The sequence below is a fragment of the Propithecus coquereli genome, unplaced genomic scaffold (assembly GCF_000956105.1).
Source record: "Propithecus coquereli isolate 6110/MARCELLA unplaced genomic scaffold, Pcoq_1.0 Scaffold19, whole genome shotgun sequence".
Classification (NCBI taxonomy): Eukaryota; Metazoa; Chordata; class Mammalia; order Primates; family Indriidae; genus Propithecus; species Propithecus coquereli.
The window spans coordinates 12,548,914-12,571,784 of NW_012143856.1; the positions used below are offsets into that span (position 1 = coordinate 12,548,914).

The 22,871-nt window shown below is 48.2% G+C and overlaps 1 protein-coding gene across 2 annotated transcripts in view; it reads left to right on the forward strand.

Annotated features, from left to right (window-relative positions):
• ZIC4 (Zic family member 4) overlaps positions 1-11,363 on the forward strand; it is a 20,950-nt gene extending 9,587 nt beyond the window's left edge. The window contains exons 3-5 of one of the 2 annotated variants that reach the window (XM_012642943.1): positions 908-1,525; positions 6,065-6,383; positions 8,525-11,363. In XM_012642943.1, coding sequence (XP_012498397.1) covers positions 908-1,525; positions 6,065-6,383; position 8,525 — 938 coding nt within the window. In that variant the 3' untranslated portion in view covers positions 8,526-11,363. The remainder of the gene's footprint in view (positions 1-907; positions 1,526-6,064; positions 6,384-8,524) is intronic. The other variant, XM_012642944.1, reaches the window with a different exon arrangement.
• The last annotated feature ends 11,508 nt before the right edge of the window (positions 11,364-22,871 follow it).

Consider the following 22,871-nt stretch of genomic DNA (forward strand, 5'->3'; position numbering starts at 1 on the left):
GGGGACCAAAGGTTGGGGGGGGGAGGAGAGAGAGAGAGAGAGAGAGAGACCGCGTGCGGCAGAACCTGTCATCACTGACGTCGGGCCCGGCCGCAGGCCAATGAGCGGTTTAGGCGATTGTTCCTCTCGGTGGGCCCGGGCTGCGGCCCCAAATCTCTATTCACTTCCTCACGCGCGCCCCGCTGCTGCCTCTGTAGTTTAGGAGATTTCACGTAGGCATTAAAGACCAAGAAAGAGAAAGGGGTGGGGAAGCAAAAACCGAAAACTCGAGGGGGGAAAAAAAAACTTTGCAGAAGTTTTCTGTGGTTGTCATTTCCCCTCCCCACTGTCAGGTGACCGTGGCGTGAGCGGCCTGGCACAGGGAGCTTCAGGGAGCTCGGGCCGGCAGGCGGCAGGTCGCCCTCTCTCAGCCAAGTGGGACACTGAAATTAGTATATATGGCTGGGGCGCTACAGAACCACCACCACTTTCAATATCACCACCTTCCACGTCACCATTTCTATCACCTCCATTCCCTGGCAGGGCACCGTGCCCGGGAGCACCCTGGGGTGTTCGCCGCCGAAGTGCGCTTGGGGCGCAGGTCAGATCCCTTTGGAGCAGAGCCCGCAGCAACCCACAGACTCAGCCCTTCGCTTCCTATTGCCCCTTCCACCTACCCTGCCGCCACCAACCCTCTCCAGCTTATGGTGCGGCAGGCGACTCAGCCCAAGAGCAACCCGGCCCAACGGCGGGGGAAACGATTGGCTTTATTCTGTTCACCCGGTTCACTGCTGGCGCCGTCTGGCTCCCAGTCCTACCGCTGACGGCAGAGGCTGTGGTGTGGCTGGGCTGGGCCTGCCCCCCGGGGCCCTGGGAGTGCGCAGCCCACGCCACCCGTTCTCATGCGCGCTATTTGTCTCAACAACAGGTAGCAGCTCTGGACACCATGGCCCCCAGCTCGCCGCCGCCTCCAGCCCCTCGGTGTTCCCGGGCCTCCACGAGCAGGCTCCCCAGGCCTCCCCCAGCGGTCCTTTGAACAGACTCCTCCGTCTGGGACTCCCGGGAGACATGTACGCGCGGCCAGAGCCTTTCGCGCCCGGGTCTGCGGCCCGCAGCGACGCCCTGGCAGCTGCCGCAGCCTTGCATGGCTACGGGGGCATGAACCTGACCGTGAACCTCACCGCACCCCACGGTCCCGGCGCTTTCTTCCGCTACATGCGCCAACCCATCAAACAGGAGCTCATCTGCAAGTGGCTGGAGGCTGACGGCCCCGCGTCCCCGCGCCTCTGCTCCAAAACTTTCAGCACCATGCACGAGCTGGTCACGCACGTCACCGTGGAGCACGTCGGCGGCCCGGAGCAGGCCAACCACATTTGCTTCTGGGAGGAGTGTCTGCGCCAGGGCAAGCCCTTCAAAGCCAAATACAAACTTGTAAATCACATCCGCGTGCACACGGGCGAGAAGCCCTTCCCCTGTCCTTTCCCGGGGTGTGGGAAGGTCTTTGCTAGATCAGAAAATCTCAAAATACACAAACGAACTCACACAGGTCAGTATTCGGCGCTGTCTGTCTCGTGCGGACCCTCTGGGGAAGCAGGGCCTCGGGTCTGGATTTCCTCAAGTTCCAACTGGGCGGGCAGGGGGTGGGGGGAGGAGGTATTTTGGTGTTGTTTCTATGAACCAAGGTCATAAAATATTAATTTTACGCTTCTATTCTTAGAATTACAGAAGTATCCGGAGGCTGTGTGTAGGGAGGATAGTGCGGGATTTCTGCTCTGGGGGACAAGGGTGAACGTGCCTGAGTCCCTGTGTGTGCTCTCTGCTTATGGAGTTTGATTTTAAGGTATTTAAAAACACCACTGTTTCCCCTAAGTCTTAAAGGCATAGGAACAAACTGCTTAACTTTTCCTGGTCCCTTTGGAATTGTGTGGCAGAACTCTTCCGCCCGTTAGCCTGATAATCTGACCCACCTGGACTGGGGGGGTCATCAGGCCCTTGATGGCTTCTTTAGGATTTGGAGGTCTCATTGGCTTACTTTGGCCCTATTTTTGAGCCTTGCCGGCCTGACATTAGGAACGTTTGGCGAATCCTCAATTTTACTTTAGCAGAGACCCAACGGGACCCATTCACCTTAAATGTCATTTACGGAGCTGTTAAACAAAATGGGACATGTGCCAACCACATCTGTTAGTTCTAGTTAACAGAAAAAAAGAAGTCCCATGCAAGAGCCTTCAAAGTTGAACTCCTCTGGCCAGAAGCATCTCTAATTAATTCAGTTGCAGGGAGAAAGTTTTCACACTTTCGGAACAGCCTGTGAAGTTACATTAATTAGTTTAGCAGCCATTGTTTGTACTCTCCTTAGCCAGAGTTTTCTCACTCCCCTCCCTGGAAGTTTAAGAAGTCACCATCTTCTCCCCTCCCCCATTTTTGGGGCGGGAGAAGAGGACTAGTGGGGATGGGAGAAGATAAAGTAAGTTCCAGCCTGGTGCCCCATTTCTCCTACAACTCGGCGTCTTGCCTACTCATCCTTATGCTTGCTGGAACATCAACAATTGTTAGAGTCAAAGAACTCCCCCAGGCTGGCACTGCTAAATCCCGCCCCCCCCAGACCCTCCCTTCTAGGGGAAGGTCCAGGGCCTGGACACTGGCACACGCAGAAGCCAGACTAAAGTCCATTTTGAGTATTGTACTTTATTTCCGAGCTTGTCTGTCTGGAAGTGTACAGTTTCCCCAAGCTCTTTCCCGGGGGTTTTCCCTCTCTCTTGCATACATGTCACCTACCCCCTCCGGAGTTTTATCCCCAGGAAGGGGGATAGGTGAGATCTTGATCCTGGCTCGCAGACTTGCTACTACAGGAGCTGGCGGCGATACCCCAGAGGAGATGCACAGTCTTGAGCTGAAGAAGGAACTCATCTGAAATACAGTTTTTATTTTTAAACAAACAAACAAACTTTTACTGCTCTTTGCCGGTCCACTGTTTGAAGTCTGTGAAGCAGAAAATGGTTAAATTCTTAACGCAATCGACCTACAGCAGAGAAGCAAGTTCACTTCAGTGCGCTGGGGTTGGCTCAGGTTTGGGTCTATTCAGGACAGAATTCTGTGCGTTCTTTCCGCTCACGGTCCTGATTCATTACTGCTTGGGTTAAAAACAACAACAAAATCTTCAGAGCCTCCCCTGCTCTGATGTTTCCCTCAAACCCCCCTCCTAAGTAATGAAAAGAGAAGAGAGGGGGGAAAAAAACCTCAACAAAATGTTTCTCAAATGGCAATAGACCTCACTACAAATTATTCATGAAGACAGTTCTAGATTCAACAGGAAAATAATTGCCTTTTCAAATATTAATGGCGTTTCATTTCCTCGAGTCGCGGAAGCGGGAAGAGAAGCAGATTTCTCAGGAGTTGAGATTCTCCCTGATCTGAATCCCGGGACTGGCTTTGGAGGCGACTGTCCCTACCGAAAGGTTTCACTTTGTGGCGGTCGCAGCGATCCTGGAACAATGGTGCTGCAACAGGGGTGGCGCTGGCCAGCCCCCGCACTCTGCTCAGACCCTGCCGCCTGATGTCCCCCTCCCAGGACCCCTCGGGTGGGAGCTCGCCCCAACTTCCCCAGCGGCCGATAGAGTTAGGCTTGGGATCCGAGGTAGAGAAGAGACGGTGTCCGAGCGAAGTCGCTGGGACAACCAGACCCAGCCACAAGTGCGAGAAAATGGCGCTGTCCCGGCTGTCCCGACGCTTCCGAACTTTGTCAGGCGGGCCTGGCGCGGGGGTCGGGGAGGAGGTCTTTCAGGGCTGCAGAGCCTCTGGGATGAGATTCCGGACCTTTCACAGCGCAGCCCCGGGCCCAGGCCTGGCCCAGCACTGCCTCTCCACCTTCACCCACCCACCCAGGGCTCAGCGCCGAGAGACGTGGGGAGGGTGAAGGATTGGAGGCAGCGTGTTGGCGGGGGCGGGGGTTTGGGGGTATGTGGAGCCAGCAGACCAGGGTGCCTCCTACAGCTACGGAGGGAGCGGGGCGGGGGGCGGGGTAGACGGGGACGGCGCGGCCTCACCTGGCCTACCAGGGGCCTGCGTACTTCCAGGCTGCGGGTATCGACTCAGTGCCCTGCTTTTTTCTCCTCCGCTCCTCATCTGGAGCTAAATTATTGTTTCTTTTTTACGTTAATGTCCAACAAGGCGCTCAAGAAATGGGATGAGTGTGTGGCGGGAATTATTTCCAGGGAGAAGGGGGAACCAACCTCAAATTCCATTCCTCCTCTGCTTTCTCAGACAAAAATCTTGTTTTCTTCTGCAGGCCCAGAATTGCATGATTTTTTGTAAGTGATTTTTAGAAAGAAAAGGGAGGGAGGAAGGAAAGTTTGGTTTTGCAGATTTTGACAAGGATCAGAGGGGGAAAAAGGAGGGGCAAATAGGAACACTGATTTATTCTGCATCTTTCTCCCTGGTTTTCATAAAATGGTGCCGGTGTCACTCGAAATGGCAGATGCCAGCACCTTCCTGAGCGAGAGCCCAGTGTACTAGCAATAACCCTGCAAGATGAGAACCCAGAGGCCGGGGCGTGCCAGAGCCCCAGGCTCACAAGCCGCAGCCTTCGCGGAGGCGCGGGTTGTGCGCTAACCTCTCCGCCTGAGCCTCTGCAGAGCAAGGGAATAGGGGCTTTGTTTGTTCTAACCTGCCCCAAAGTGCCTGTCTTTCCTAGAAGCGGCGGGAGAAGCAACCACAAAGGCAACAGTCCTCCAGCCTTGTATTTCGTTCTCCTTAGCGAGACGCTAGTTAGCCGTTTCCTTAATTCAGAGCGCCGCGTCGGACGGCAGCCATTTGTTCAAAGCGCCCAGATACCTTCTTCTCGCCTTTCTTTCCTCAGCATTTGTAGCTCCGGCAGGAACTTGGGCTTCCGGGTTTTCGCAGTCCTTTCCTCCCCTGCACGCCAGGGAATCCATGCGGCGGTGAGCGCCGCACTGGGGCTCGGTCCCGCTAGTATTTTCACCCTAACGCGCGCTCGCGCCTTCCCTCGGCTCTACAGGGCATCGCAGCTACGGATCGAGCTCCCCCTGGGCCTACCCCAACCTCCCGCTTGCCCTCCGGTCTGCGAAGCCGGACCTGGCCTGATCAAAGCAGCTGGTCTCTTCCCAAAGCCGCAGCGCTCAAGGGCGCGACTGCGGTAGAGACCTCGGATCCCGTTCAGGTCTGGGCGGACCCTGCCGCGCCAACCTCTTGGCTCAGGCATGCGAGGCGGAACAGCTGGGAGGGGGTGGTCTAGGGAGACCGGTCGACCTCGCAAGTCAGTTCGGACTGGGAGGGCCAGCTGCCCACTGCTGAGTCTCCGGGAAGCCGCCGGAGCAGCGTAACAAAATATTATTGCCGGTGCGCTTATCGGGAGGGGTCCCGGACTGTTTAGGAAAGATTTGAAGAATGCTGCTAAATGTTTGCCCTCAGGGGGTAGAAGGAAAGGGGGAGGGGGCTCCGTTTCCTGTAAAAATCGCCTCTGGAGTGAATCATTGCTCAGAATACCTTTCCCTGCAGCATGAATCCACGTAATGCACACGCCATGTGCATCGGCTGCACATCCTTAAATTATTTTACTGGTCTTGACGTTTGTATAAAACCAGCTTTAGGAAACAATTTGGGCCAGGATGGAGTGGGGGGGGGGGTCAACCGCTGGGTGGGGGTGGGGGGACAGAGAGGTTTGGCTGAAGCGGTAACTTTAAATCCAGCAAATGTAAGCTCCTCTGTTAACTTCATTCTCTGTGCAGAGGTGCTTCTGACTCCGAGTGGAGAAAATTTGGAGGAAAATACCCGAATGGATCAGGATTTTCGAGGATGGAAACTCGACTAAGATGGAGTCAATGTCGCTCCTCCTCCGTACCCTCCCACTAAGCCTAGGCGGGAGAAGGGGAGGGGTGGAGGCGTGCAAGAGAGGGCACCCGGGGCGCGCTCTCTGCGGAGAAGGGGGTGCCTGACTTAAGGCACCACGATATCTGAAAATCTTTTGTGATTCTTTTCCAGAAAATACAAGAGGAATGGGGGAGGGTAGCGAGAGCGAGAGGGGGAGAAAAGTCCAACACTAATGTTTCTGTGTTGCCTCCGCCAGGCGAGAAGCCCTTCAGGTGCGAGTTCGAAGGCTGCGAGCGGCGCTTCGCCAACAGCAGCGACCGCAAGAAGCATTCGCACGTGCACACTAGTGACAAGCCGTACACGTGCAAGGTGCGCGGCTGCGACAAGTGCTACACGCACCCCAGCTCGCTGCGTAAGCACATGAAGGTGCACGGGCGCTCTCCTCCGCCTCCCAGTTCTGGCTACGACTCGGCTACACCATCTGCCCTCGTGTCGCCCTCTTCAGACTGTGGCCACGAGCCCCAAGTGGCCTGTTCGGCGGCGGCGGCGGCGCGTGGCGCCGACCTAAGTGAATGGTACGTGTGTCAGGGCTCGGGCCCTGTGGGGGCTGCCCCCGCCGCGCCCCCCAGTCCCGCGCCACCACCTTGCCCTGCTGCTGCCGCCGCCGCCGCCTCGGGTATTAGGGCTACTTCTGTGGTTGCTGCTTCAGCGTACACTGACTGCGAGTCTAGGCCGGGTTACTGAGGCGTGAAGAGGGACAGGGCGAGAAAGCAAGGAAGGAAAGAAGGAAGGAAGGTAGGAAAAAAGGAAAGAAAGCCAGCCACTACTAACAGTTTTGTTAGAGCTCATTGAATATACTGATATAGTGTCCATTATTTTAAAACATAAATATGGTCCCCGTATCTATTCTACATTCACACCCAGCACCACCGCCCGCAGGCCCTCATGACTGGGCAGCAAAAAACCAGTGTTAGGGGTAAAGAGAGACAGGAAGATGGGAAAAAATTAGAAGAATTTATGTGCAATCCTGGCAACTGCAGGTACCAAACATAAAGCCACAAACTCCCCGCGTAGTTCACAGAATGCGAAATGCTTTCCTTGGGGACTGGGCCTCTTCCACCCCTGCTGTTCCCAGCTCCCAGTCCGAGCCTCTCACTCTTGCCTCTTTCCCCTCTCCCATCGATCTCAACCTCGGAAGTTCAGATCCGGGAGAGTGGCAGGAGGAATTCCAGGGCCATTTTCTTGCCTCCCATTTCTTTCCTTTTTTGCCTCCCTACTCTTTCCCCTTCTCCAGCTATGCTTTGAAACACAAATACGGAAATCCTAAATTTTCCAACCACCTCTATAAAGGAAATGGGGGAGGGGGGTCACTCCCTTCCCTGGCGGTAACATGCCCCAGCCCTCATGGACCTTCCGGAGCACGCAAATAAACGTTTGTCTGCCTGTCTGTCCACAGACTTGATATACACTATATGCTTGGGGTGAGGGATGAGGCCAAACAACAGGAAATACAGACAAAAGAGCGCTAGGGAGACTTCAGGATTCAATGTTGTGAGGCCTCCCAGACCCCTTTCCCACCCCCCACCCCTGCGGAGGCGCTGGCGGTGAAATCTTGAGGGTGCTTGGGCTCCGGGTGTGGAGCGAGCCGATGACGTCACTGAATCGAGGCCTCCTTGGCGGAGGGACCTGACCTAGGCGGCAGTGTCTTGGTAAATTGCATAATTTCTGTGATGGTCTTTGTCAAAAATCGCACTACGTTGGTCTTATTTTTAAAGGGGGCGGGGTAATGAGAGATGATGTGCAGTAATAAATATTATAAAGCCAAACACCCAGTGGGGTCTAGATTGAATGTGTATTCGATATGCTGGGTATGAAGTCCTCAGAAAAAAGAACCAGATGTTGGGGATGGGGGGACGGAGAGGAAGGCCTTCCTATTGTTGCCAACCAGGGAAAGAAGCAGGGCCTGTTTCCCCTTCCCTCTGCAGGGGGAATGAGGCTGCCCCAAAATCCTAGCTAAGATTTCAAGAAGAAGAAGAAAAGAAAAAAATAATAAGGCTTTGGTAGACCCATTCCAGTTTCCTAAGAATTTGTGTGTTGAGGGGAGGATATTTCCCTTCAGGAGAACCTCCTAAGGAGCTCAGTTTTAAAAGTTGAGCCCGGCCACAAACAAGTCCTATCACTTGGCTGAACTTTCTTCTGTTCTTCCTCCTTAGACACCATTAAACAGTTCTCACTCATGCCCCGAAGCCCCCACAACTTCTATCGATTAAAGTAATATTCTAACTTAAGTGGGACTGTTGCCCCAAATAAAAACCTCAGTCTTCCAAATACTACATCCTTAGTGAATCCATCATTGAGGAAGGGGGACTGCAATCCCGTTCCCTCCTCCTCCCCACCCCCCACTACAATAGGGCCCAGAGGCTGCCTAGCCCAGCGCAGGCAGTCGGCAGCAAACAACTCTTTCCCATAGTGAAACACCAGCCCTACCGCCAAGGTGCAGAGGGCATCTGCGGAACTTGCTTCTTCTGCCTAACTTCTGCTGATGGCTGATGTTTAAAAAGTTCCCGTGCCTTAAATGGGACTCATTTTTTTCTTTTCCTTTTCTAGTCCCCTCACCCGCCCATTTTGCCATCTACCCCAATCCAAAACAATGAAATAAAATAAAAATGTTTGGTCTGCCACTAATCGCCTTTAATTTTTCATTTGCTTGTTACAGATGTCCACAGCGTTGCTGGAAAGGTAATCTCGCTCCGCGCAGCTGAGCGCCCGCATCCCGCGCCTGCGACATCAAAGGACCCGCGCACAAAGCAGTGTTTCTTCGCCACGGTGCATCTTCATGGTAAGTTAGGATTTCTATGGCAATGGGCAAGTCGCACTGAAATCCTGAAAGGCCGAGCCTGGAGCCCGTCCAGGCTTTTCATTAAGGACATAATATTTACGTCTAACAGGCCTTTTTTCTTGTGTATACAAGTATATATTTTTGTTTGACGCGGACTAAATCATTTTCATTTAATTTCCGGTAAACAAAACCCACGCGAATGGGCACTTGTTCCCGATCATAATAAAAATGGATAATAATGTGAGGGAAGAAAAGGGCCGCTTGAATCGCAGCTCAGCCCCCTTTGTTTCTGCTTTCTGCGGTGATCAGAGGGCGCATTTGGGTTTGATGGCGAGTTTCTAAAGGCAAGGAAATGGTTTGTAAGAGGGGAAAGAAAAGGAGAAAGGTCTAATCAAGCTCGGGTTGTTCAAAGAGTTGGGTTTTGGGGTTGAAAGTGTGAGTTTGACGGTGCATCAGCATGCCGCGTTAGGCTCGCCATGGAAATGCGCGCGGGGAGCGGCCGCTTCAAAGGCGGCACACTTCACTGCAGACACTCTATTAAGATACATTTGCGCTGACCTTTGCTTTCACGCCATTTAATACTGTCACTGCGCTCTCCAGTATATACTTCCTCCCTGAAGGACCTGCCTCGCCAGCATTTAAGGGTTCACCTTGCGCCCTGATGTGGGAGGTTTTGGAGCAGGGGACGCTTTCAGGAAAGGGAGGAGCTGGACTCCGTGCATCTTGACTGTGTCCCAAAGAAGCTCCAGAGTCAGGAGTAAATGGTTTTAGGGCAACCTCAGAAGGTTTACGAATGAGCATCCCCAGTTTGGTTTTGTGCAAATCGCCTCTCTGAATCTTGAGCAGGATAGAGGTGTGGATTTCATTGGGACTTTAAGGGAAAAGAGCCACCTTGGGGGAGTCTGGAGAGTTCAGACTGTGCCTTTGGGACATTTCCACTCTGGCTCCCAGCACCACCTTTCTGCCCCTTCATCCCAGAAGTCTCTTTAGTCCCCCAAACTTGTTTCTCCCTAGGGCAAGGTATCCTCAGGCCTGGACTTGTCCTGGATGCGAACTCAAGAGCCCAAGGCCAAGGGGATGTGGGGAAGATGGCAGGAAAGTTAGAAGTCCATGTTCCCTTAATTGTCTTGTTGTTTATTTTATCCAAGTACCCCAGTGAATAGGGGAAAAATAAACACGGTGGAAAAAAAAAATCAAACAGTGGAGTCTTCTTTAGTGCCAGTCCTTGTGGTTGAATAAAAAGGATGGTCCGCTTTCTATTGAGCTGAGAAATCTTTGAAGTGGGAGTTATTATCTGAAACATTCTTGCTTGTCGTCCTAACAACGCTGATGAAACGTAAAAGGTTCTTTGTCAGCGATTTGTTCTCCTCTCTGTCAAACTCTCTCTGCCCGGTTAGTTTCAAACCGTTTCTAAAGAGATAAAATCAAACTTCTTTAAAAAAAATACGCATACGCTACACCAATAGATAACTTTAGGACTAAGTCTTGCTAAGATAAAAAAACAAAAGCAATGCCTAGACATCAGGGTCAGGGCCTAGATTGGGAAATGTGCAGATGTCAGGGGGGCCCTTGGCACAAACTCTGAAACATGGGGTGCAGAGAGTGTGCAGGCAGAGTGTACATACTCTAAATCCATAGGGTCCATAATTGCACATCTGCTTCTTCTGCTCTGGCCTGCACTTAGCCCAAGTTGGGTTACCTAGATGAGTTTCCTTTGAGAGACTCCTTGGGATCCCAATATTTTTGCCCAGGATCCTTGGAAACTAAAGGATTGTTCCAATCTCATTGGAACCAAGTGATTGTTACTATTTCCTGCTCCTTCAAAGCCACTTCTGCTAAAAATAGACCCATTGTGTGTTTCTTCCCACTAGCAGCAATCAGCAAGCCCTTTCTGTCATTAATGGGAAGGAAAGTGGCTTGAAGGAAAGAGACATTTTAATAATTTCCTGCTTTCTTCAGAATCTTGGCAACTGGAGTCCAGAAAGTTCGGTCTACAACATAGTGACCCAAAATGCATGCAAATGCTCATCCTTCCCCCCATTCGCATGTGCAGTTCTTCATTTTATATTGTGCCCAGGAAAGAAACTTTCACCCTGTTCAGATTTCCCCAAACCTCCTGTTGTGGTTTCAAAGGTGGTTTAAATAAACAAGGATGTGCTGATCCCCCCCCCCACCCTGTGTGTGGTGAGTAAATGGTTTGTAAAGAAGTTTCTCCAAGCTGTAACCCATGCTGTTATTATAGTTGCTGCAAAATGTTGTCTCTTATATCGATTTTATTTGTTTACTAGAGGTCTCCATATGTTTGTTTATATTGCTAATTTATGGGAAATGTAATGATTGCAATGAATGTGATTTATACAGATAGGCAAACATTTTGTAATCATAATTCACACACAGAAAAAAGCCTGAATGAAACCTTAGACTATGTGGTACCCTCTCTAATCATACTGTTTGTGATTTATCATCCATCCCCTTAGCATCAGTTAAATTATGAACTAACTTGAAAGAAAAAAATAAGTTGTTATGTATTTGACTGAAAATGATTGTTGAATGAAAAAAAAGTTGAAAACCACAGCTTAATCTTGCTGTAAATATGCAAATGTAAATGAATTAAATCTGTGATTCTTCTTCCCTCCAAAGGCCTTTTATGTACATGGAGCTCCATTTTACTATTTTCGTTGGAAATAAATGACGTGATGATTCCTTTCCTCTTTTGAATCTGAGTGTCCTGTTATTGCTTCTTCATCCTGGGAGAGATTGGGGGGCCTGGAGCAGCCTCCAGTCTCTCCTCAGTCTTTCCTTAATGCTCCACAGAAACATCTCTCGAGTCTAGTCATTAGGAACAACGAAATAGAAGAGCCCCCCGAAGCTGCCATCCTTCATCGTGGGAGAGACCTCCCTTATCCCAATTTCACTCCAACAACACTGACATCATCAATCGATTTACGTTACATTAGGGAAAAAGGTAAAAGGATACTCTTGCCGTCTGCCAGGAAAGGCTGTCTTCTCATGTATATCCCTGGGCAGGACGCACAAACCACCTTCATAAACCACCTCCGAATTCCCAAAGAAAACCCTGGTAGTTGGTGGTAATCAAAACAAAGAAAGAAAAATGGAGAGTTGGCTTCAGGCCCTGGCTAAACTCTAGTGGAGTGTCAGGTAGAGTTGCCGGCAGGGATCTTCCTAGTTGGATCCTGGATCCCTACGGAATTAGAGGCTGCTCAGGCCTCAAGGTTCCAAAGCCTTAAGACTGGAAGGCTACAGCCCACATGACACTTCCCTGGACCCTGACTGGGATCTTTGGTGGGGTTTTTCCTTCTGATGAGTGTGTACTCTTATCTGGTCATGCTACTGGGGAACTTATTTCAAATGAGTCAGAATCACCTGATCACCAGATCCAACTTTCTGACTCCACTGCTGTCACTGAGCCCAAAGAGGTCTGCGTCTCTTCTTTTACCCCCGCCCCTACTGCGCAGGTGCTATATCAGACAGCAATTCGCCTGGCCCCCTTTCAACTCCTGAGAAGTTGGTTCAGTAGGTCTGGCTGGAGCGGAGAGCTGGACGGAATGGGAGGACAGTGGCTCCTGGGGTGGGAATGCTAGATCTCCTTAGAGAACACCTTGAAGACCCAGCTCATAGGGCAAGGACTGCAGTCTTGGAGAAAATGCTGGGGGAAAGGACCCCAGAGCTCAAAGGCACAAGGGTGAGGCGCGGGTATAAAAAAGGAGGCCACGAGGGGAAACCGAGACCTGTCTACTGGATCTCGGAGAACGGAGGTCCATGGACATTAGCATTGGAATTAGCGCCCCCTCCCATCCCTCTTGTGCAAGGGACCCCTACCCCACCTCAGGGACAGGTTAGAGGGGCCTCTGCTGTGGCGTGCGTCTCCTTGACCCGGCTTCGTTGAGGGAGACTGAGTACTCATTAAAGTCTTTCACCGGCAGAACTATTGCACTGGTGAGCAAGTGGGGATTAGGAATGAACTCCGCACCCCCAGTGAAGGCTCTTCCTGGGATTCGGACTCAGTCCTGCTGGCTGGAGTCCTTACAGCTGCTCTTCCCCGGTGCCGCCCAGGAAAACTGCGAGGGTACCCGGGAGTCGCGGCGGGAACCATTCCGGAGAATAGAAAAGAGAGCTTGCGGAGGATCGGCTGTCCTTGGCATCCCTCTCTGGGGGTTTGGAGAAGGAAAGATCTGTCTTTGAACCTTCCACGTCCCAGTTGGGGCGGAGGAATCAAGAGAGTAAGGGAAGAGGAAGAGGAAGTGTTCTGGGACATTTCAGCGCCCCAGGCACTAGGAGAGCTCAGAGGTCTTGGAGTCGTTATCATTATTATCATCATCATCATCATCATTATTATTTTGGCTTATAAACAACAGAAATTTATTTTCCACAGTTCTAGAGACTGGGAAGCCCTAGTTCAAGGTTCTGTTTTTTTGGCAGAGTTGAATGGTGTAAGCTTTGGCAGAGGGTTGAATTTACTGGTCCTCAAGTGCCCGTGGCTAGCCTCACCCTAGAATCACCTCACTCACTTGTTCTCTGGGGAAGTTATCCACTTCCTGTCCCTCAGTGGTAGTGCCCAGGGAAGGCTTGGCGGGTGGGGCTTAGCCTACTAATGAGCTAATGATCCCCTACCCCCCCCCACACCCTTTTCACTACTCTGAATTAAATAGCCAGGTAAAAACTACAGGTGTGGTGGAAAGACCTTAGTTAGGAGGAGCTGTCCTGCCTGGCTCGCCCACCTACTGCCCCTGTGCTCCTGGATAAGTGATGAAACCTCCTGTGCTTCAGTTTTCTCCTCTGTAAAACAAAATTAAAATGAAGCTCCTTCATGAGTTTGTCTTGAGCATTAAATAAGATAATCCTTTAAATTTTTAGAACTTACTTGTTAAGTGCTAGTTGCTGTTACTATTACTTATCTTGAACTCCAGCTTTCAGCGCCTGATTGAATCAGATGACTATGTCCAGTCCCTCCCAGAAAACGTGGCACCCTCAGGGGCCTCATAGGAGGGAGGCAGCTTGCACCTCCTTCAGGCAGCCCAGAGGATACCTGAGAGTCCTGATGCCACATGAGTTTATGTTTTCTGAGAGTTCTAGAGCCCGTTGCACTGAGGCAGAGATATAAATTATTTCTTAAAGGCCCAAGAAAAATTAGAGGAAATTGAGTTGATTTCAGTGAGGACGGAAGCTGAAGAAACCAATCGCCTTAATATCACCCCTATGACTTGTTAAGACTCTGGCATTTCAGTAAACTCCATCGCCTAACTGCCCCATGTTGATTTATTTTTATCATAAGTCTTTGCTGTTTATTGTGAGTCCCTTGTCTGGCTTTTCAAGAATGTGGAAAGGGCAGGAAAGTGTGGAGGGCAGGAAAATGCAAATGGGGAGCAAATGCAAGCAGCTGGGAGGCCTTTGGGCAAAAGTCACACAAAAGTACACTCTTCCCAGGAAGGCATCAGGACCTTTTACACAATCATGGTTTTCTCTTACTAAATCCTCATTCTGGGAAAATTAATAACAGCTTGGTCAACAAGTGACCAGAGATTCCACAATAACACATTCCACTAGTCACCAATTTCCTGCCTGGGCATCGGAACACCTTTGCCTTTTTATCCAAATATCTCCAATGAGGAAAATGAGCAGGAATTTTCTAGGAACACTGTCAAGCTCAGATACCGAAGTCACTCAGAAAAGGGGAAATTTAGTAGACAATTAGGGGAGGTCAGGGTTAGGGGCCTTGAATCATTCAGTGGCTTTGCGAACATTCAAAGACAAGGAAAAAAATGCCTTAGGACACAAGTGAATCTGATGTAACTATGACCAGGAAGATGCACTTTGAAACTTGTCCTGCATTTTTTTTTTTCCTCCTTTAGAGCCAGTGTAGACTCTACATCAGCCAAAATTCAGGGTAATCAATACAAAACAAGGTGAGCAGGGCTGTACATTGTTCTGAACCTCACAAGGGATGAACAGCCTTGAGAAATGTCTGCAGAGGGAATAAACCAGAATTAGGTAATTATCTATGGTTCTCACTTTGCCATGTAGTTGTAGAATAATTGCAAAAAGAAGGAAATATAATCCACTACTAAGATCGGATGATTTATATAGAATATCAGAAGGTCGATTCAGTTTTCTCTTTTCGGTGACTGAAGACTGGCCCATGCAAGAGCAGATTAGCCAGGTGAGGATGGTGTTTTTTGCCAAAACTAGAAGGAAACTGCAGACAGCTCAAGGTTCATGGTTTCTGTCACTATAAGGTCTTGCTCAGGGTTTAACAGGGGCCCAATGTATTAATTAAGCATTTAAAAAAATACACCCAACATCTTGGTGAAAAGTGTTTTGCCTGAAATGTTCATATTTCTAAACCATGAAAAATAGGCATCTGCCCCCCATAAATGTTTGCTTATTTACTGGAAGTGGAGAGTTGCCAGATGCACATAAGCAATTCCTAATCACACTGCAGCCACTTTCACCTGAGAAAATGTAAGTGTTTCAAACATACCATAAAATTTTCCCTATATTTTCTGTCACTGCATTTAGTGAGTAAGGAATTCATAGTGAAATGCTTTCTATTGTCCACAAAAGCTGCCCAACTTTCTTTTTAAAAAATGCAACAAAAAAACTGTTGTAGAAAAACAGCCTCCTTTAAGTGTGAAATATCATTTCATTGTAAAAAGTTTAAAAAAGGAGTGGTAATCCAACTTCCGGAAACTGTTCTGAATTATTTCACCAGACCCTTTTAAAAGGGGATTAGCAGGGCTTTGGGAGCAAAATCCTTCTGTTTTATTCAATCGCTGATTTTATGTTATAATTACTAGCTGTAAAGACTCTGGAATTAGTATGCAGGCACCGTTAGGACCCGATGCAGGTGCTATTCTAATGGTTCAGCTTTTTAATTAAGAAAAGAGGTAAGAAAATCGAATCATAAAAACACTTTTGTGAGAGCTGAGAACATTGCAGGACTGCATGAATAAAGCCTTTATACCTTCCCCTGACAGGTCAGCTACTGAGATGCTGACTTACGACCTTTTCAGGGCCAGACAATAGTTAACAGCTTTCTCACCTTGTCCCCACAGAACCTTTTCTTCTAGGACAGATCTTATGGAAATTGCCTTAAGTAGCTTGACTTCCACAAAAGATTTTGCAGTTAGAATGGATAGTATCTATATTGAAATGCCTGCTATTTGGCCTCAACTACAGATCTCTGGATCCCTTCTCATGGTTGGGGGATGGAGGTGTCTGGGAGGCATAGGAAGTGGATAGGGGAACACAATCTTCCCTGAGATAGGCACACAGGGACACGTAGGACCAAGGCCAAGGTGGCTCCTCCCCCATTCTTGGGGAAGCAAAATAAGAGCAGTGCAAAGAAACCCAGGCATGGGCTGCTGATTATTCTAGGTTCTTCTGAAGTAGGCTTTTCTTGAAGGAAATAAATTTGGCCTAAACACTCCACAGTCTTCTTGGAAGCAGAACAACTCAGAGGGGATGCCTTAGTCCTTTGTAAGTTTCTTCAACTCCTCAGTTAGCCCCAAATATTCTTTACCTGTGGGTAAAACTGTTCTTGCCCCTAACACTTCAAGACAAGTTCCCCGGATCTTTCACCATAGTTAAGGTGGTGCCACCCCAGCCTTGGAACAAGCAACTGTTATATCTGTCATCACCATGGAGCCCCCACTATTCTCTATTTCAGGGTTTGCTAAAGTCTGCATTCCAGATCTGGACTCTCAGGGAAGTCCCCACTCTGTCTTCCTCAAGCTCTAATAAAACTTCCATACATCACCTTTTCTTCCCAGACTCCGACGGGGTGTGTGATTGGGGACCTGGTCAACAACCAGCAGCCCGGGCCTTGCTCTTCCTGAGAAGACCAGGGCTCGCCTGGGCCGGGCTGAGAACAATGCGAGTATTAGGATATCAGCCGCCCTCGCAATGATCACGCGTTCAACGATTTTGTTTTCACGGCTGAGGGGGCTTTTTTCCAATGTAAATCAAGCGCTTTAGTTATTAAGGCCGAACACTAATCTCCAACAACCTTGACATAATGTGGCCGGGCACGCCGGCCCACTTCGCACCTGCAGTCTGAATAGGGCTCCTTGTCAATGGGGGACACGCTTGTTGCCCTGGCTTGCAAAGGAGGGGAGTGAATAAGTCAAGCTTTGTGAATGCCCATGCGCGCTCTCCCTCTCGCCTTTGATCACGGAAAATGTCTTCTAATTTGTCCCTTTTTCATTGTAACAACGTTTTCAAGGCCCTTTCTATTTTTCCCAAACCACATTTTTATAAAGAACATAAATCGCCCCCCGAAAACAAAAGGGGCGCGCCCCGGCCAACTGGCGCTATCGCGCTTCAGCGTCTCGCGGCTCCGGCTCCGGAAAGGTTGTTGGTCCTTGAAGTTGCCCTCTCAGCAAACACTGGGCTGGAAGACCCCAATCCTCCAGAACTCCAGGTCCGGGCTTCTGGGAGGAGGGTGGTGACAGAGGCTGCAGGCGGGGAATGTAAAGGGACCTCCCTTTTTTTTGAGGGTGGGAGATGTGGTGTGGGGCTGGCGGTCAAAAGGGCGGTGGGGGTAAGAGTCATATACTAGGGATCTAGGGGCGGGTGTGTCCCTCAGGGGTAAGATGCAGATTCCCTGGGCTCTCCTAAATTCAGCAGTCAGTTTCCAGACTTCTTTCTTGGGAAGTGGAAATGAGTGATCCACCTTTTTTACACAAGGCAGGTGTGGGCGCTCACGCCACTCTGACCACAACTGCGTTTTGCAAACACTTTTCTTCCTTCCTCCCCCCCCCCCATGCCCTCAATCCACCGGCCGGCCATAGACCTGCGTTCTCCAGAGACCCAGGGAAGTTGGGGGACCATCTGGAGAGGCTTCCTGCCCGCAGACACCTCCTCCCCCCAAATCTTTCGTGAGAAGCCAGAGAGCATTTTAGGAACACACCTTCCACATAAGAATCCTACAGGAAAACAGGGTTGGTGCCATTTTATTCTGGGCTGTGAAGCAACCTCCTTGCTGGATATGGTTTTTATTTGGGATAGGAATTCACTCAAAATTTCTCTCCAGGAACACACGGGCATTAATGACGTTGATGTCTCATTTGGTGGGATATTAATTACCAGGTTGCAAATCAATGAGCATCCTCTGCTCCTCCTCCCCCAACCCCACTCCCAACATTGATTCAGTTTGAATTTCCAAATGTTTTGGGGAACCTCTTGCCAAGAATACTTTTCTCCTAGAGTTTTAACTTTCTCCCTTTATCCTAGAAGATCAAATACTTTTTTCTAGGATAAAGGCGGTTTAAGACTTCTATTTTCTTCCTCCCATTAGTTATTATAATACTTTAGCGCAGGCTCCGGGTAAGAAAACTAACATAACCCACTAACACAGTTTAAAACACTTTGATGTCTTGCCAAGAAACACATTTCCTTCAAGAGAGAAGTCAACATTTGTTTTTCACATTAAGTGGCGTTTAGTTGCCAGTGGAAAAAAAAATAATTCTAAGGACCACTTTTTAATTCGATGGATAGCAACCACAGGGGTCTAAAAGAAAATAACGACGATAGCTATAGACACAAATAACTAAATTACCAAAACGTTAGTATATCTCCCGGCTTCATTAATATGTAACAGACTCCCCAGTTAATCTCCAAAAGCTAGTGTTCCCCCTGTAAAATAGCACTCTGGGACGAATTGTACATGAGATCAATCACTGCTAATGCAGGAAGGTTTACTGCAGGAAAGAAAAAAAAAAGCTATTTACACCTTCAAATAGAAGCTTTTCAGATTTAGGAGTAAGAGCCATACATCAACAAGAATAAATGATTATGAATTGGTAAACGCGCCCTCCAGCGATTAGCTATGCGACGCTATTTATCATTTCTTGGGTGGTGATGGTGGTAGAGGTTTTTTCTTCCTCTTCTTTGCCTTCTTTTAAAATCATCTGACTGTTTGGAAAGAAAAGCTTGACAAGCAGAGAAGAAGGAGGAAAAGACATCGCGGGAAAGTTTGTTTTTGCGTATACTATAAGTCATTAAAACATGGCCGTGCAGATATAAACGGGGTCATGTACTGAGAGCTTAATGAGAAACAATGCAGCCCTTTCATTGTTTCATGTGTTATTAGGAGATTGCTTGCCCATTGGAGTTGACACATCAGCAGGTATCTTTTTTCCTTTCTCCTCTCTCTTTACTGAACCCCCTTCCCCATCGCATTGCCCCCTTCTTCTAGTCAACAAATACATGTCGTTTACTATCCGTGAATCTCATCGTTAAATCTATTATTAGTCCTTCTTTTTCTTTTTCCTCTTCATTTTCAAAGAAAGAAGGAACTTGTCTTTGTATATGCGCAGGGAGCTGCGTGTTTGCGCTGGCGCCTGTGTGCGCGTGGCAGCGTGCCTGCGCAAGATCACGGCCAGGAGGCCGGCCCAGCGTCAGTTGTCCAGGGAAACCGCGCTCCCGCCACGGCGCGGGGTCAGGGACTCCTGGGGACCCCGCTTGCTGTTGGCAACACAAAAGCATATGCAGCCCCTAAACATTCCAAGAGAGACAAAGGCTGCAGCGGAGGACTGACTTAACCCTGGTTAAAACTAACTCACAGCCAAGCCCCTCGCCCATTTGAGCTCTGGAGGGTAATGCGGGAGCTGTGAGACCGGACTAGGGCCAGGGGCTCTCAGACTTAGGCCCAGGCCTCCGCTAGACTAGAGATCAGGGAGCAATTCCTGGTGGGAAAGTGAGAATCGGCTCTAATGCAAGGTAGAAAGGCGACCCATGCCGATGAAAGGCAATGAGGGGGTGAGGGATCCTATCGCGGAGCTAACCTTCCCTCCCCAACTGCTTGTCTGCCGCCTACAATGCCGACTTGCCTGATCCTTGGTGGGAGAGGGGCGCTAGGTTCCCCTGAGTCTGAAAGGAGCGTCAGCAGCGTGGCTAGTTCTGTTGCCAAATGTGTAGCAGGAGGTGGGTAGAGCAGGTGTTCATGGCAGGGACTTCGGAAATCCCGGAACTCACCTGCCTTTTTCATTGCTCATGAGAAAGAGTTGGTCACCTGAATACAACAATGGCCCACCTTTGGTAGCTGAATGGGACTCTATGGGCACGTTTCAAAGACCCCAGAGCCTCTGCATCCACACTCACATTTGAGGGTGTTGCGTGTTGGAACTTGGGAGGAAAGCGAAGCTATGGGGGCTAGTTATTGTGGGCTGCTAGAACACCCAACTGAAAGGGAAGACTCCAGCTCAACTATTACACGCTCCCGCTGCCACACAGTTCGTATATGAGTTGAGTGTAGGGCCTGTTTTCTTAGGTTCAAGAGCTTTACTGCAGCTGGGAAGGGGTTTGTGGCTGTAAGTCTGTCACTTCAGGTGACATTTCCTAGGAGGTATTTCAGGTAAAGCTACAGCAGACCTTGCAAATTGTCTTAAGATTGTGGAATAAACTCAGGTCGTTCCCCCATAGGCAGGAGAAGGGCCCATTTCAGGCTTTCATTACAATTGATGTTTAAAGCTAAAATGTTTAAGGAAAGTGTTGTACCTATAAATACAGAAGGAAGGAAGATTCTCCCCTTCCAAAAGGAAAGTTTATAAAAATAATATGAATCAATAGTATCTAATCATGCACCTCTAGTTCTAGAACATATTATGGAGCCACTACAATATAAATTATTGCATAATATCTGAAGAGTGGGAGGAGATATGAAATGTCTCTAGTTTATTTTATGCTTTATTATGTAAACTTTTCTGCCCTCAGGGAATTCCCTCCATTTTGATAACTCCTGACAGGCCGATGTGCTTGAAGGATTTGTTCAGACAGTACCGACCATCAGAGAATAGATTTTTCTTTTACTTTGCAAAGCTGGCACAGTCTTGTGCTTTAGAAAAGAGATATGGAGAGACAGAATGGGCTCAAATTTTGAAAAAGGAACATACATTCCTCTTATATTTCCCTCCCAAGAAGCATTGAATACTTTCCTCCTAACATTGACTCTATGAAAGAAAAAAAAATGTTGATAGCAAACCCTGAGAAATAAGCAAACTGTCATTAGAAAGATTTAATTTTGCAACTCCAGCAAAGAATATTACTCATTTACTTTCAATTCTTCAAGATTTTATTCTTAAGTTTAAATTTTAATGCATTATTTTCTCCTGTACAGTCCGTTTTTAAAATAAAGGATTCCCTTTATGATATGTTTTTGATAGTGAAAGTCTCTAAAGATCTGTAATATTATTTATCTGAATTTTGTAGCTCTGAGGGCTATATACACGATGTAATTGCTTTAACATGTTTTCATAAATTACATTCAGAAATGTGTCATAGTAAATTACCTTTGTAATAAAATGTAAAAAATGCAAATGGCTGTTGTCTTTATTACGTTTTAAACCATTGGTTTATCTGCACTATTTCACTTGTCACTTGCACAATATGTTGGCTAAAGGGGCGGCACAGTTTGATAACAGAGAGCTGGGTCCTGTGTGTAATCTTGCAGGCACGTACAGTTTGGGTCATTTCCTCATCTCCCGCAGAAAAGACATTATCCCACTCATATTTACATACTTTTCAATATTTGTCAAACAATCATAAATTATAAATTAATGAAATGTTCTACAGTCTTCAGAGATCAGACTAATGAAGACATTTACCTTTTTGGTGATTTTGAGTCTCATCTTTATAAGTTTAATGACATTTTGACGCTCACGCTTTATTAGGCTTTATTAGATTTGTCCTTCGCTCCCGCTGTCATTCAGATGTCTCTGCAGAAACATCACCTGCTTCAGGTACAAGAACAAATCGACTTTGACCAGGAAACCTTCAAAACAGGGGCTCTGCAACCTTAGTTTTAAAGAATTAATGTCGAGTTGGGTTTTAAAAAACTACTGGAAATTTTTACCCTTCTTAAATTTTTTAATAAGACTGTTGTTGTATTTATTTCACCAGCAGGCAACAATATGGATACTCTGGCATATGAGCAGGCTGAGATATACTGTAATTTCCAAGTGATTTACAGCAGTGCTATTAAGAATGGAGAGCAGCCCTGCTTCTGATTTTTAGGATTTTATGAAATTTCCTTTGTATTAAGGTTGGGACACAAAGTTTGCCAAACCATCTCTTGAGTCGAAAGGTAGGGGGCTAATTTAGAACTTGGCCTAAAATCAGGAAATGGATACCAACTCACTAAGCTCTGGTTCCAGAGAGGAGGAAGGAAGGAAGGAAAGAAGGAAGGAAGGAAGGAAGGAAGGAAGGAAGGAAGGAAGGAAGGAAGGAAGGAAGGAAGAAACCATTGGGTGCTGTATTGGTCTTGGATCCCCAGAGGAAACCAGTTATGTGCCTGCTTAGCACAGAACTGGAAAGGGATGATGGAAACACCATGTGCCCATGAAGTTGATAAGTTTTCCTGGAAAATGTTGTCTCCCCATGGTCTCATTATGATTGATGGCCACTGGGCTTTTTAATAAAATTATAGGTGATGAATTTAGTTCTATCCAGAGAGGTCAAACGATCAACCTTGACTTAAGATTCAAATAGTAAATCACATGGAACAAATGCACATCATCTCCACCCATCCCCAGCCGGGTAGAAGTGAGCTGGGGCTTTGGTGCCATCTGACTCTAAACAAAGGGCAAGGGGCCCAGGAAGTAGGAATGTCAATGTCTCTGTCATCAGGTTGGGTAATTTCATTAGCCCTCTTGCAAATCTTATCAACCCATGTTAGTACACACCACCCGCAGGGCCACCAGACACCTTGCTTTCCTAAGCCTTACCCATTTGGGGCATTGTGGTGTTGGTGGAAGAGGGAAAGTGGTGCCGGAAGGATGGAGCAATTCTTAATTATCCTTCTTAATTATCTTTAAGTGGAAGGAGATCTGTGTGTGTGTGTGTGTGTGTGAGAAAGAGAGAGAGAGAGAGAGAGAGAGAAAGAGAGAGAGGTGTATGGCCAGAGAGACAATTTAGAGGTGGCTGCCCCCCTACAAACCTTTATCCTGGTTTATTGCATGCTGTTCTGACAATCTGGCTTACAGCATAGGCTCGAGGCATTCACTAGGTGGAAGGCGAGAGGGTGATTCCCATTCCATTCCCAGCATTGACTTAGGTTTAGCCTTTGCCCCTTTATAAAAAATACATCAGGAATAAAACAGCCGCCCATTATAGTCTACACCCAGAACCTATAAAAATATTGGGAGCAACTTCAAACTATTTCCAAACACTACTTTTTTTAATACACAATGGAGAGTTATTAAGTGGC